Genomic DNA, 15,701 nt, shown 5'->3' with positions numbered 1-15,701 from the left:
TTCAAGAAGGCAGCTCACCACCACCATCTTCTCAAGGGCAATTAATAATGGGCAACAAATGCTGGCCTAGCCAGTGATGACCATATCCCACGAATGTATTTAAAAAAAATTCAGAAAGATCATAGCTGATCTGATTGTTGTCTTAATTCCACTTTCCTGCCTGTAGCCCATAACCCTTAACTTCCTTGTCGATTAAAAATCTGCCTAACTCCACCTTATATATGAATATATTCAATGATGCAGCCTCCACTGCTCTCTGGGGAAGGGAATTCCAAAGACTAACGACCCTCTTGAGTGAAGAAATTCCTCTTCCTCTCACTCTTAAATGGGAGACTCCTTATTTTGAAACTGTGCCCCCTAGTGCAAGATTCCCCTACGAGGGGAAATCTCTTCTCAGCATCTTCCCTATCATGTCCCCCAAAGAAATTTGTTTCGCTAAGATCACCCCTCATTCTTCTAAACTCCAATGAGTATAGCCTGACCCTTTCCTCATAAGAAAACCCTTTCATCTCAGAACATAAGAAATAGGAGCAGGAGTAGGCCATTCGGCCCCTCAAGCCTGCTTTGCCATTCAATAGATTATGGCTGATCTGCCCCAGGCCTCAACTCCTCTTTCATGCCAGCTCCTCATAGAACTCAGCTCCCCGATATTTCAAAAATCTATCTACCTCCTCATTAAATACTTTCAGTGTTCTAGCCTCCACAACTCCTGAGGTAGCGAATTCCAGGCATTCACTACCCTGAGAGAAGAAACTCCTTCACATCTCAGTTTTAAATGGGTGTCCCCTTATTCTGTAACTATGTCCCCTAGTCAAGGTTCCCTCTCTAGTGGAAACATCTTCTCAACATCTACCCTGTCAAACCCCCTCAGAATCTTGTACATTTCAATAAGATCACCCCTCATTCTTCTAAACTCTAATGAATAAAGGCCTAACCTGTTTAGCTGTTCTTGATAAGTCAACTCCTTCATCCTGGGAATCAGCCGAGTGAGCCTTCTCTGAACTGCTTCCAATGCAAGTATATCCCTCCTTAAGTAAGGAGACCAAAACTGTACACAGTACTCCAGGTGCAGTCTCACCAACGCCCTGAATGATTATAGCAAGACTTCCCTACCTTTATACTCCATCCCTATTCTCCTGATTATTTCAGACTTTCCCCTATATTCTACCCCACCTACCACCACCTAGTCCAATTACTTAATCAGCCTATATCTCTTTACAGCCATTCTGCATCCTCCTCACAGCTTACTTTCCCATCTTCTTTCTATTTCTCTATCCTGAATATCCCATCTCCCTTTATCTTTCTCCTCCATGTAATGGAGCATGAAATCCCTTAGAATATGGGTTTAACAAGAACTGCTTGAATCCAGTAAATATTTTGTATGTGTAAATATATTTGAAACATTTCCAAGTTTCTTTTCTATTACACATGGAGTAATCCTACAGGCATTGCACTGAGCACCCCTCTAATCTAAAACATGAATGATTTTCTTATTCCTTTTATAGGCCATTTATTGTCATATAAAGACAGGAAGGCAGTGTGTAAATTAATGTTTTCTTCCATGTGAAAACAGGGTCATTAGCCAAATTGTGCAATTGATTTATATGCTTATTATGTCGAGAGCTTGCATTTATGTAGTGCCTTGAACATTGTAAATTGCCTTGGGACATTTTGCTATCACATAATCAGCCCAGGGAGCTACAGAAGGAAATATTAGGTGAATAAAACCTCTGTCAAAGAGGAAGGCTTCAAGGAGTTTCTTAAAGAAGAAGGGGGGGGTGGGTGCAGAGGGGTTTAGGGAGGGACATCCAGAGTTTTAAGGCCCTAAGCAGTTGAAGGCATGATGAGTGGAAGAGAGTTGGGGAATTAGAAATGAGTTACCGAGGCATTTGCGGGAAATGTCAGAGAAACCAGTGAGATAACAGGCTGACAGGAGTGGGAAAGATGCACATTGATTGGTTAGTTTCTGCTCTTCCTGTTATTGAACTCTATCCAACTACCATTTTAATTGGGTATTTAAAGCAATTTTTTTCGCTTACCAAAGGAGAAAAATATATCTCTTATTTAATGCTAAGATATGTTTAGGTGCTGCTGTTCAGCTGGTGATTGTACCTTTCTCTTAGATTAACAGGACGCCCAGGAGCCTATCTGAGAGTCTTGAACAGGTGGAGGTTGGAGGAGGTTAGTACCCCTGGCCATAATATTATGTCACACAGGAACATTACAACCCAGTAAACATGTTTTTGCTGCCTACTTGGTATCTTCAAACCAAACATCAGTGAGCCTTCAAGCTGTCCCATACGCTGGTCCAACATATCCGGAGCATCCACGTCCATCCTTTCCTCCTCCTCCTCCTCCTCTAACTCTGGCTATTTTTCTCCTAGTGTGTTTGTTTTTATTCATTCATGGGATGTGGGAGTCACTGGCTAGGCCAGAATCTATTGCCCTTGAGAAGGTGGTGGTGAGCCACTTTCTTGAACCGCTGCAGCCCATGTGGTGTAGGTACACCCACACTGCAGTTAGGGAGGGAGTTCCAGGATTTTGACCCAGTAACAGTGAAGGAACGGCGATACATTTCCAATTCAGGATGGTGAGTGGAGCTTGGAGGGGAACTTCTGGGTGGTGGTGTTCCCACGTGGCTGCGTCTGCTGTCCTGGTCCTTTCTGGGTAGCAGGAATCGCGGGTTTGGAAGGTGCTGTCGAGGGAGGCGTGTTTAGTTGCTACAGTGCATCTTATAGATGGTACATGCTGCTGCTACTGTGTGTCAGTGGTGGATGGAGTGCCAGTCAAGTGGGCCGCTTTGCCCTGGATAATGTTGAACTGCTCGTGTTATTGCAGCTGCACTCGGCTTTCTATCAAAATCCCCACAGTTAATTGAACAACCTGCTCAACTTCAGGAGTTTAGCTGGGTCTCTGACAATTCTCTCACTGTGCTTTTTAGATTGAATGTTGTTTCATTTTGTATGCTGTATCCCCCTTCCACTGTTTTTGTGTGTGTGTGCGCGCGCACACACACTTGTTTTGCTACCTGTGTTTATTTGTGTACATGTGGTGTTTAGATCAGGCATACTGCTCAATTCATTTCCCTCAACTTCAGCCAGAGGGAGCTAGACCCAAGGACGCATAACTGGGCCCACTGAATCCAACTTGTCCCCCGTCCAAAGGAAGAAAACCTGTCGGCCGTTTTAACCTCTTCCTGATGCTCTAAATTTCAATTATATTTTAGCTCGATTGTGATTTTCCCAGATATTATAACGGTCTGGATAAAATTCCTCTGAAAATATTCCCCCACCAAGATGGGAATGGAGTTGGTTTCACTGAGCTTGATATAGAAGAGCAGGTGAGACAATTGAAGTTTTAAGTCTACACAAAAATTTGTTATAATAATAAAGCATGCAATCTGGTGGTTATACAAAGAGTATAAATTGCAAAGCTAAATGAATCCCGGAAAGGAAAAATAACTAGTTCTTAATTCTGAGTATTCAAAATTCAGACTTTTACTTGTTACAGGTACAAGATTTCTAACAGAAAGTGAGGATATCCATCAAATATTAACGTGATATTACCTTAATCTCCAGATCCATGAGAGTTGCTAGGTACAGAACAGGTCTGAAGTCTATCTCAGAGAATCTCTCACATCTGAAGATTTGAGTTTGGGTTGCAATATTTATAATGAATTGAATTTGGGGTCATATGGTTAATGGTTACATAGAAGATGTTCACTTGATCAGTAATAGATCTGTTGCCACTGTGTGGAGGGAGTGAATGTTGAAGGTGGTGGATGGGGTACCAATCAAGCAGGCTGCTTTGTCCTAGACGGTGTCGAGCTGTTCTCATCCAGGCAAGTGGAGGGTATTCCATCACACTCCTGACTTGTGCCTTGTAGATGGTGGACAGGCTTTGGGGAGTCAGAAAGCGAGTCACTTGCCTCTGCCCTGCTCTTGTAGCCACAGTATTTATGTGGCTGAGCAGTTCAGTTTCTGGCCAATGGTAACCCACAGGATGTTGATAGTGGGAGATTCAATGATGGTAATGCCTTTGAACGTCAAGGGACGACGGTTAGATTCTATCTTGTTGGGGATGGTCATATAAGGCCCTTTGTGGTCTTGACAGGGTTGATGTGCAGAGGATGTTTCCTCTTGTGGAAGAATCTAGTACTAGGGGGTGCTGTTTAAAAATAAGAGTTTGCCCATTTCGGACAGAGATGAGAATTTTTTCTGAGAGTTGAGAATCTTTGGAACTGCCTTCCTCAAAAGCCGATGGAAGCAGAGTCTTTGAATGTTTTCAAGGCCGGGTAGATTTTTGATAAGCAAGGGGGTGAAAGGTTATTGGGGGTAGACATGAATGCGGAGTACAGGTTACAATCAGATCAGCCATGATCTCATTGAAGGGCAGTTGGCTTACTCCTCATTCATATGTTCATATGGTCATTCATGCCACACAAGTGCCAGGCAATGTTAATACTCATCACTTATCAACCCGAGCCTGAATGTTGTCCCGGTCTTGCTGCACATGACAAGGACTGCTTCAGAATCTGAAGTTGCAAATGGTGCTGTTCATGAACATCCCCACTTCTGACCTTATGCTGGAGGGAAGATCATTGATGAAGCAGCTGAAGATGGTTGGAATGAGGACACCACCCTGAGGAACTCCTGCAGTGATGTCCTGGGACTGAGATGATTGACCTCCAACAACCACAACTTTGTGCTAGGTATGACTCCAACCAGTGGAGAGTTTTCCCCCGATTCCCATTAACTCCAGTTTTACTAGGGCCGCTTGATGCCACACTCGGTCAAATGCTGCCTTGATGCCAAGGGCAGTCACTCTCACCTCACCTCACCTCAGGAGTTCAGCTCTTTTGCCCACGTTTGGACCAAGTCTGTAATGAGGTCAGAGCCGAGTGGCCCTGGTGGAACCTAAAATGTTCGTCAGTGAGCAGGTTATTGCTAAGTAAGTGTCGCTTGATAGCACTGTCAATGACCTCTTCTATCACAAAAACAGAATTACCTGGAAAAACTCAGCAGGTCTGGCAGCATCGGCGGAGAAGAAAAGAGTTGACGTTTCGAGTCCTCATGACCCTTCGACAGAACTTGAGTTCGAGTCCAAGAAAGAGCTGAAATATAAGCTGGTTTAAGGTGTGTGTGTGGGGGGCGGAGAGATAGAGAGAGAGAGAGAGGTGGAGGGGGGGGGGTGTGGTTGTAGGGACAAACAAGCAGTGATAGAAGCAGATCATCAAAAGATGTCAATGACAATAGTACAATAGAACACATAGGTGTTAAAGTTAAAGTTGGTGATATTATCTAAACGAATGTGCTAATTAAGAATGGATGGTAGGGCACTCAAGGTATAGCTCTAGTGGGGTTTTTTTTAATAATGGAAATAGATGGGAAAAGGAAAATCTTTATAATTTATTGGGAAAAAAAAAAGGAAGGGGGAAACAGAAAGGGGGTGGGGATGGGGGAGGGAGCTCACGACCTAAAGTTGTTGAATTCAATATTCAGTCCGGAAGGCTGTAAAGTCCCTAGTCGGAAGATGAGGTGTTGTTCCTCCAGTTTGCATTGGGCTTCACTGGAACAATGCAGCAAGCCAAGGACAGACATGTGGGCAAGAGAGCAGGGTGGAGTGTTAAAATGGCAAGCGACAGGGAGGTTTGGGTCATTCTTGCGGACAGACCGCAGGTGTTCTGCAAAGCGGTCGCCCAGTTTACGTTTGGTCTCTCCAATGTAGAGGAGACCACATTGGGAGCAACGAATGCAGTAGACTAAGTTGGGGGAAATGCAAGTGAAATGCTGCTTCACTTGAAAGGAGTGTTTGGGTCCTTGGACGGTGAGGAGAGAGGAAGTGAAGGGGCAGGTGTTGCATCTTTTGCGTGGGCATGGGGTTGTGCCATAGGAGGGGGTTGAGGAGTAGGGGGTGATGGAGGAGTGAACCAGGGTGTCCCGGAGGGAGCGATCCCTACGGAATGCCGATAAGGGGGGTGAAGGGAAGATGTGTTTGGTGGTGGCATCATGCTGGAGTTGGCGGAAATGGCGGAGGATGATCCTTTGAATGCGGAGGCTGGTGGGGTGATAAGTGAGGACAAGGGGGACCCTATCATGTTTCTGGGAAGGAGGAGAAGTCGTGAGGGCGGATGCGCGGGAGATGGGCCAGACACGGTTGAGGGCCCTGTCAACGACCGTGGGTGGAAAACCTCGGTTAAGGAAGAAGGAGGACATGTCAGAGGAACTATTTTTGAATGTAGCATCATCGGAACAGATGCGACGGAGGCGAAGGAACTGAGAGAATGGGATGGAGTCCTTACAGGAAGCGGGGTGTGAGGAGCTGTAGTCGAGATAGCTGTGGGAGTCGGTGGGTTTGTAATGGATATTGGTGGACAGCCTATCACCAGAGATTGAGACAGGTCAAGGGAGGGAAGGGAAGTGTCAGAGATGGACCACGTGAAAATGATGGAGGGGTGGAGATTGGAAGCAAAATTAATAAATTTTTCCAAGTCCAGACGAGAGCATGAAGCAGCACCGAAGTAATCATCGATGCACCGGAGAAAGAGTTGTGGAAGGGGGCCGGAGTAGGACTGCAACAAGGAATGTTCCACATACCCCATAAAGAGACAGGCATAGCTGGGGCCCATGCGGGTACCCATAGCCACACCTTTTATTTGGAGGAAGTGAGAGGAGTTGAAGGAGAAATTGTTCAGCGTGAGAACAAGTTCAGCCAGACGGAGGAGAGTAGTGGTGGATGGGGATTGTTCGGGCCTCTGTTCGAGGAAGAAGCTAAGGGCCCTCAGACCATCCTGGTGGGGGATGGAGGTGTAGAGGGATTGGACGTCCATGGTGAAGAGGAAGCGGTAGGGGCCAGGGAACTGGAAATTGTTGATGTGACGTAAGGTGTCAGAGGAATCACGGATGTAAGTGGGAAGGGACTGGACAAGGGGAGAGAGAAGGGAGTCAAGATAACGAGAAATGAGTTCTGTGGGGCAGGAGCAAGCTGAGACGATCGGTCTACCAGGGCAGTTCTGTTTGTGGATTTTGGGTAGGAGATAGAAGCGGGCCGTCCGAGGTTGGGCGACTATCAGGTTGGAAGCTGTGGGAGGGAGATCCCCAGAGGAGATGAGGTCAGTGACAGTCCTGGAAACAGTGGCTTGATGTTCAGTGGTGGGGTCATGGTCCAGGGAGAGATAGGAGGAAGTGTCTGCGAGTTGACGCTCAGCCTCCGCGAGGTAGAGGTCAGTGCTCCAGACAACAACAGCACCACCCTTGTCAGCTATCACTTTGCTGTCAACCAAGAGTAAACTGGCGGGGCGGTAATTGGATGGATTGGATTTTTTCTGTTTTTTGTGCACAGGACATACCTGGGCAATTTTCCACATAGCCGGGTAGATGCCAGTGTTGTAGCTGTACTGGAACAGCTTGGCTAGGGGCGTGGCAAGTTCTGGAGCCCAAGTCTTCAGCACTATTGCTGGAATGTTGTCAAGGCTCATTAGCCTTTGCAGCATCCAGTGCCTTCAGCTGTTTGTAAAAGATAACAATAACAATAAAGTTGGAATCAAGGCTAGCAACACAAGATGGAAGAGTTAATAACAAGATACCGCTTGAAGCCACAGTGTGAGAATACGGACATATGAATTGGGAGCAGGAGTAAGGCACTCGGCCGATCGAGCCTGCTCTGCCGCTCAATAATATCGTAGCTGATCTGATTGTAATCTACTGCCAATAACCTTTTACCCCCTTCTTTATCAAGAATCTAGCTACCTCTGCCTTAAAATTACTCAGACTTAAAAACAAAATCCCACTGCCTTTTGAGGAAGGGAGGTCCAAAGACTCGCTACCCTCTGAGATGAGAAATGTTTTCTCCCAGACTTAAATGGGCTATCCTGTATTTTTAGTATTGAGACTTGTGTTCCGGAGCTAGCTGTACCCCTAGCCAAGCTATTCCAGTGCAGCTGCAACACTGGCATCTACCCGGCTATGTTGCAAATTGTCCAGGTGTGAAGCACACGGTCTGGATTTCTTTCATTTGTTGGCATTAGGCATCGAGGCCTCTGTTGCGGAATGCTCGTACTGTGGGTGATTTGCAGTGAGGTACGGATTCTGTAGCCTCCGCTGTCTGTCTGACCTGATGGATAGGATGGAGAAAAGGGAGGCTTGCTGGAGTGGCCTTGACTTCAGAACCACTTGACTGAAGAAGAAGGTCGGGTTTGGGCTTCCCGACAGAGATCAGAGCTGCGAATGTTCCAACAGTCGATGCGGCTGAAAATACGCTTGATGCTGATAAATTGTCTCCTGGTATTGAGGTCACTGAAGCTAACACATCAACAAAGATGGAAGGGCAGTCTCTATATGAATTCTGTTGCCACAGCTCCTGTATTAACAATGGCACAGGAGTGGGCACTTGGGAAGATGGTGTAGTAGTAATGTCACTGGGCTACTAATCCAGAGGCCCAGGCTGATCCTCTGGGGACACTTGTTGAGGTCCCATTGTGGCAGCTGGTGGAATTTAAAGTCAATTAAGAAAATCTAGAATTAAAATATAGTCTTGGTAATGGTGACCATCATTTTTTTTTTAAATTTGGTTCACTCATACCCTTTTAGGGAAGGAAATCTGTCTCCCCCTACCAGGTCTGGCCTGGCCTGGATGTGACTCCAGACCCACAGAAATGTGGTTGACTCTTTACTGCCCCTTTTGAAATGGCCTAGCAAGCCATTCAGTTCAAAGGCCATTCGGGATGGGAAACAAATGCTGGTCTTACCCACATCCCATGAAAGAATACATTCTAAAAAAACTTTGAAAACTCCTAGTCATGGTTTAGCAATCTGATACTTCTCACCCAAGCAGTAGTGAGCCGGCGGTATTCCCCAGTGCACTCTGTGTATGTGTAATCCCCTCCCTTGGTGTGCTTGTCTCCCCACACCCCCCCACCACCAAATTCAAGAATGCCAAGTTTCAAACAATCTCAACAATTTATACCACAGAAGGAATGGGTGCCGATTGAAGCAATGGGAATTATTGTCTGCCAAGTTACTGCGTATTTCAAAAAAATGCAAGTTTGAACATATTCCTTTTATTTGCAGAGAACAGATCCCTCTGCATGAATATAAAAGGAACACCTTCAAGCCTTTTTTTAAAAAATTAGTTTGGGAACTTGGGGAACCTATAATTCCCGTTTTGCTATTGTAAGGAACCCCTATTTTTTATTTTTCTTGGACTGTGGCTTTAAAATTGGACTGTAGCTTTAAAAACTACCATGGCTGCAGTTGAAAGATGTTCGCTGGAACAGGATGAGGAATATCTACAATGTTGTTATCCTGGAAGGTAGTGTGCCATAAGAGAACAGGATGGCGCTGGAAAGGAGTTCTGGACTAGGGAAGACTGCCTAACAGCAGCATTTTAATTGGCTCCTGACCAAGTGACCAGGGGTTTGTTTTGTGGTAAAAGTGCAGGCAGAACAACTCTTAGCCTACAAAGAGGGGAGACCTGAAACCTCTCTCTCCTGTGTTAAGATTCCAGCAATTCTGCCATAGTAGCCAACTGGCTAACCTTCATATCTATGTAACCTGCTTTCTCTGAAAACCCCTGTCAAGAGGAAAAGGGGAAAAATCATCAGTAGAGACATTGAAAAGCAAGTTGTTCAACCAGTGAACTACAGACTGAGTGTGCTGGGAGACCACCTTGTGTCATCAACAACAAACTGCAAGGAATTTGGAAGACATCAATCAAAAATCAACCCATCTAATCCTGTGCTCCGGATTGGTGCACGCGCACAGTGAGAAAAAACAGTTCAGTAGCATGTGTGCCGTTGGCAATTAGCAGTTCATATTTGTTTCTTTTGTTTAATGAATGGTTATTTACTTAATTTTACAAACCTGGTGCTTGTACTTTGTTAACCTAAATTAAACCATTGGGTAGAATTGGGGCAATTTGGTGGTCTGATCAAACTTTTCACATTTAGTCTTGGCTCGGGAACAGTGGGGCTTGATATGACAGCGCACTATCTCCATGGCAATGCCTCAGTCAATCAGATTTGATATGCCAACCAATCAGTATCCTTCTGACCTGTGGTATAAATTGTTCTGATTTTTTTTTTTGAAATTTGGATTTCTTGCATTTGTCCTGATGAGTGCAAGATGAAAAGCTTCAGCAATGTTAAAATGCAATTTTATTTAGCAATCAAATTATTTCATTAATTATTCCTCTATGTTGAACAGCATTTTGAGGAAGCACTGAGGGTGGCAAGGGGGCAGAATATACTCTAAGTGGGGGACTTCAATGTCCAACACCAAGAGTGGCTCGGTAACACCACTACTGACTGAGCTGGCTGAGTCCTAAAGGACATCCCACTGCAGGAGTTTCTCAGGGTAGTGTCCTCGACCCAACCATCTTCAACTGCTTCATCAATGACCTTCCTTCCATCATAAGGCCAGAAGTGGGGATGTCAGCTGATGTTCACTATTCGCGGCTCCTCAGATACTGAAGCAGTCCATATCCAAATGCAGCAAGACCCAGACAATATCCAGACTTGGGCTGACAAGTGGCAAGTAACATTTGTGCTACACAAGTGTCAGGAGATGACCGTATCCAACAAGAGAGAATCCAACCATTGCCCTTGATGTTTAATGGCATTACCATCACTGAATCCCCCACTATCAACATCCTGGGGGTTACCATTGACCAGAAACTGAACTGGACTAGCTGTGTACATACTGTGGCTAGAGCAGGTCAGAGGCTAAGAGTAACCCGCCTCCTGACTCCCCAAAGCCTGTCCACCATCTACAAGGCACAAATCAGGAGTGTGATGGAATATTCCCTGCCTGACTGGATGAGTGCAGCTCCCACAACCCTCAAGAAGCTTGACACCACCCAGGACAAAACAGCCTGCATGATTGGTACTCCTTCCACAAACATTCACTCCCTCAACCACCAACTCTCAGTGGCAGCTGTGTGTACCATCTACAAGACGCACTGCAGGAACTAACCAAGGCTCGTTGGGCAGAAGCTTCCACATCCACAACTACTACCATCTAGAAGAACAGGGGCAGCAGACGCATGGGAACATCACCACCTGGAAGTTCCTATCCAAGCCACTCACCATCCTGACTTGGAAATATATCGCCGTTCCTTCACTGTCACTGGGTCAAAATCCTGCAACTCCCTTCCTAACAGCACTGTGGGTGTACCTACACTGCATGGACTGCAGCGGTTCAAGAAGACAGCTCACCACCACCATCTCAAGGGCAACTAGGGATGGGCAATAAATGCTGACCCAGCCAGCGAAGCCCACGTCCCATAAATGAATAAAAAAAAAATACATTGACCATTATAAATATCAATGGGCAGCATTTCCCCCCCCCCATCGGGGGGTGGGGGGTGGGGGGGTGGTGGTGTGGATGCAGGCAGGCGGGTTCCTGATCGGCGCCCCCATTTGGGGATGTGCCGCCATTTTACATGGGCAGGCCAATTAGGGTCCACCCAGTGTGACATCCGCTCGGAAGCGCTATACACTCCCCGGGTTGGGGGGAGGGGGGAAGATTCCCTGAGCCAGGAGTGCACTCTTAGGTTGGACGGGCAGGTCCATTAATCATTTCAATTATTTCTTAAATGGCCTTCAGCCGTTGATAGGTTTGCGGGTGCGCAGCCAAGTTGGCGCCGCGTCCGCCAAACTGAAAATCTAAATGACGCAGGGAGACATTTGCACGCTTGACATCTCCATCTCCTCCTCTTCCTCATTCTCTTCCTCCTTCTCTTCCTCTTCCTCCTTCTCCTCTTCCTCCTTCTCCTCTTCCTCCTTCTCCTCTTCCTCCTTCTCCTCTTCCTCTTCCTTCTCCTCTTCCTTCTCCTCTTCCTCCTCCTCCTCCTCTCTCACCCCCCCACCCCGCACTGTGTCATTGTATGGGTCAGTGAGCAGGCTCCATCCCCACTCGCCAACCGGAAAAAGCTGCCCCAAGAAGCAGGGTGATGGGAATTGATATTTTCTCCCCGGATTTAAATAATTCACCTTCCAATTCTTCCTTTTGCATTACTGCAAAGTGAAACCATCTCTCGCAGAAACAGCAGTTTAATAAAGAAAGTACTTGCGTTAACAAAGCGCATTTGTGACCCCGGGGAATCTTAGAATAGTGCGGTCATTGTTGTAATGTAGAAAACGCAGCCAATTTTGTGCACAGGAAGCTCCCGTGAATAGCAATATGATCAGATAACAACTTGTTTTTATTGACGTTGATTGAGAGATAAATATTGGCCTCAGTCGTCCAGGGAGAACTCTTCTCCCTCCCTTCCGGATAGTGGCCATTGGATCTCTTGCGCGCACCTGAGAGGGCAGTCGAGGACTCGGTTTGATGTCTCATTTAATGATGGCATCAGCAGCAATGCAGCTCTCCCCTCAGTACTGACACTGGGAGTCTTTGGAATGGGACTGGAAGCCTTGACTTTCTGATCCTGAGTGTGGTATCCACTGAGCCCCAGCTAGTAGCTGCAAAAAAAAACCTGCTGTGTTTAAGTGAACCCTCTGTAACTCTTGTCACCTTCATGTCCAATCGCTCAGCCTGCTTTTTGTCTATCACACAGTGCCATCCAAGTGGCTGCCTTATCGATCTGTGTTTGCAAATGGGGATCATCATGGTGCTGAAGCAGAGCTGGAATAACTTCATGGAGCTCGGCTACCCGTAAGTAGATGCGATTAATCCCTGGTCGGTTATTCGAGCCCAAGCTGATTCTACTTCTGCATTCTTATTCACGCCTTGTATCAGTCCACTAAATCTTGAGCCTGCTTCTGTTTAGCATGCTTCATGTTTAATACAAACCGGTAGTTATTGCTCATTGCCCCCATTCAGGATGCAGCTTATCTGTAAGTGCCCTTGTGCTTCCTGATTCATCCCACATGCAAGCCCCACCACCCCACCTCCTTGGCTGTACCAGGGGCTGGAAACCAAGGCAGAAAACAGGAGTGTAGCAGCAGGCCCCAGCAGGTTTACTCTTGTACATCTGGCATTAGGACTTACTGACTGTTGCAAATATTGCCCCTTTTGTTTAGTTGTGGCGCAGCTGATGGTAAATGCTGCATTGTTCAAACCCAAAAGGGAAACTTGAAACAACTGCCGCAAATTGTACAAATTTCGAGATGCGTGCCTTGAATTAAGTCGTAATAAGCCCACCAAGTCTTATAGGTTTTTACAAAACTAAATTAAACATTTATTAATAAGAGAAATGATTACAGATCTACCAATTACTATGATAACTTCTAAATCCCCTACGTAATCTGACTCCCAGTTACACTTTCATTAAGGCAACAGTAAGACACAGAGATTTTATAGGATCCAGGCAAGGTGACACATAACACCCTGAACCAGTCGAATTCAAAGTGAATTTTCTTAACTTCAGTTCTTTGAAAACAGCCACTTGAGACATCGATGCTGAAGGCTTTTCACACTTGTTAAATCTTAAAAATGCCTTCTCTCTCACGCAGCCCTTGCTCCTTTATACATATTTTCCCCTTTTGAATGCAAGTTCCCATTGTTTCACTATTTCTTTGGACTTTACCTTTTCTGATGATAAAAATCTCTCATGGTATTAGGTTTTACCAGTAATCTTTGGGGAAAAGTAAACACACTGGGGAGAATTTTCTCCCCGTTGGAGGGGGTGTGCGGGGATAGGCGTGGTCGAGCGCGCAGCCAATCGGTGCCCCCGATCAACTGGGTGCCGCCATTGTACGTGGGCAGGCCGATTAAGGCCCGCCCAGCATGACGCGCGCCCAGAAGTGCTGAGCGCTCCATGTGGGCGGGTCGGGGGGGAGGGTGGGGGTTACCTGAGTTGGGAGTGCGCTCTTTCACACATGCACATGAAAGAGCAAAGAAATCTCCCTGAAGCACAGGGGGTGCCTCAGGGAAATTAAGTTTTAACAGTCTAAGGGTTGTAAAAATTTTTATGACGTCCCCTCATGTGAAACTGTCACATGAGCTGGGACACGTGCATAAATTTTAATTAAAAATTTTCCAAAAATTTTAAATCATTCATGAAGCCTCATCCCGCCCGTGGATGAGGTTTCATGAAAAATTGCGAAGGCCGCCTGGGCTCTTCACCTGCCCAACAACCTTAAAGTTGGACGGGCAGCTCAGCTTAATTGCTTTTTAATAGGCCTTTGACTGTTCGGCGGGCGCACAGCTAGCTGGCTGCGTGCCCGCCAAACTGAAAATCTAAATGACGCATGACTACGCCAGGACAGACACCCGACATCACCCTGTGTCATTTTACGCCTCGGAAAGCGGGCCCCAACCCCACTCTCCGAGCCGAAGATTCTGCCCACCGTTTCTAAACTTCACCTGGTTAGGTGACACATTTCATCCCTCCTTTGAAAACAATCTGGTCTGGTTTATTTAAAAATGTAAATGTCCTTTTAACCCTTAGATTCTGAACTTCTCCCATGTTTACATCAAAGCCTTCAGAACAGCTGCCTTTAATCTAAATAAGTCTCACACTCTCTGTCTCTCACACGCTTCTCTCACATCACAATTTTACAATATATTCCAATAACATTGAGAATTATTATATCTTGCTGACAGCTTCCATCCCAGAAAAAGGTGAAACTCTATAGGAGGATCAACTTTGCTTCTCCGTCAGTCTTCGTCCTGCTTTCGGCCAGGTTTCTATAGTAACACTGGGCCTGTGCCAATTCCAAGCACAGACCCTCTGATGGAACTTGGGGTGGGGTGGGGGGAGCGGAAGAGGTGGGAAATCCAGGGGTAGCAGAGCCCCAACTTAACTCATCTTCACTGGTTTCCTCTTCACTGAACCTGCTTCTCTGGTGAAGAGAAAAAAAAGATGCATCCCAAAGAAACGAGTCGAGGTGGGAACTAACCTGCCCAGTTCAGATATTCTGGCCATGCAACAAGTGTTTCTCGCTGTCTACCTTGCCTTCTGTTGACTAACACATTTCTATTATATGTTGTATGCAATTGATTTTATCATTGGTCCTTGGCTTATTTTGGTGGACTCTGACAGATGAGGTAACTTTTCCAAGACTTTAGTCCCAGCAGGACCTCGGAGGCCATTGAATCTTGGTTTGGTGTGCTCCTGATTTTCCAGAACTAATAACTGAGAATTTGTGGATGGGGGTGGGGATGGGGGGGTGGTTGGGGGGGGGTCCCTAAATTGGATTCATGGATCTTTCTGGATTCTCCCCTCAGTGATCCCGCTGGGTAATGAGACTTGGGAAATGTATTCCAACAAATTACCTGAAGGGAAAAGGATGGAAAATTCCTGGGCCCTACCTGTATACTCACTTTGTTCGGCAGTATGAACCAGGATCTCAGTGGGAGGTAGAGGTAGTGAGCCAGATGAGAGTGGAATGGACCTCCAATATTGGGACATTGTTACCTTTATCTCTGTCTGGATCCTGAGTGTTGATGAAGAAGCTGGGGAACTAAGCTGGTGCTGAACATCAGCTTCCTGTAGATGGTAGTTAGCACCTTGAGTTGAAGAGGGAAAAAGTAAAACGGGCTTTGGTGTTGAAGTGGTGGGCAGGTTTATATTCCTGGGAAGTTGTATGTTCACTGGAGGCAAGAAAGAAAAGAAACAACAAATACTTGCATTAATATAGCACCTTTTTAACATAGTAAAACACATTGAGGTGCTTCACAGGAGTGTTGTACCGAGCCACATAAGGCTGGGTGACCAAAAAAGCTTGGTCAAAGAGGTAGATTTTAAGGAACGTC

General features: G+C 46.1%; 1 protein-coding gene across 1 annotated transcript in view; it reads left to right on the top strand.

The window, feature by feature from the left end:
- Nucleotides 1–15,701, top strand: part of LOC121293083 (anoctamin-4) — a 170,415-nt gene that overhangs the window by 141,487 nt on the left and 13,227 nt on the right. The window contains exons 22-23 of the mRNA XM_041215679.1: nucleotides 2,124–2,181; nucleotides 12,559–12,656. Of these exons, the coding sequence (XP_041071613.1) occupies nucleotides 2,124–2,181; nucleotides 12,559–12,656 (156 nt within the window). The remainder of the gene's footprint in view (nucleotides 1–2,123; nucleotides 2,182–12,558; nucleotides 12,657–15,701) is intronic.

This window comes from Carcharodon carcharias, chromosome 21 (assembly GCF_017639515.1).
Source record: "Carcharodon carcharias isolate sCarCar2 chromosome 21, sCarCar2.pri, whole genome shotgun sequence".
NCBI lineage: Eukaryota > Metazoa > Chordata > Chondrichthyes > Lamniformes > Lamnidae > Carcharodon > Carcharodon carcharias.
This window is presented reverse-complemented; position numbering and strand designations above follow the sequence as displayed.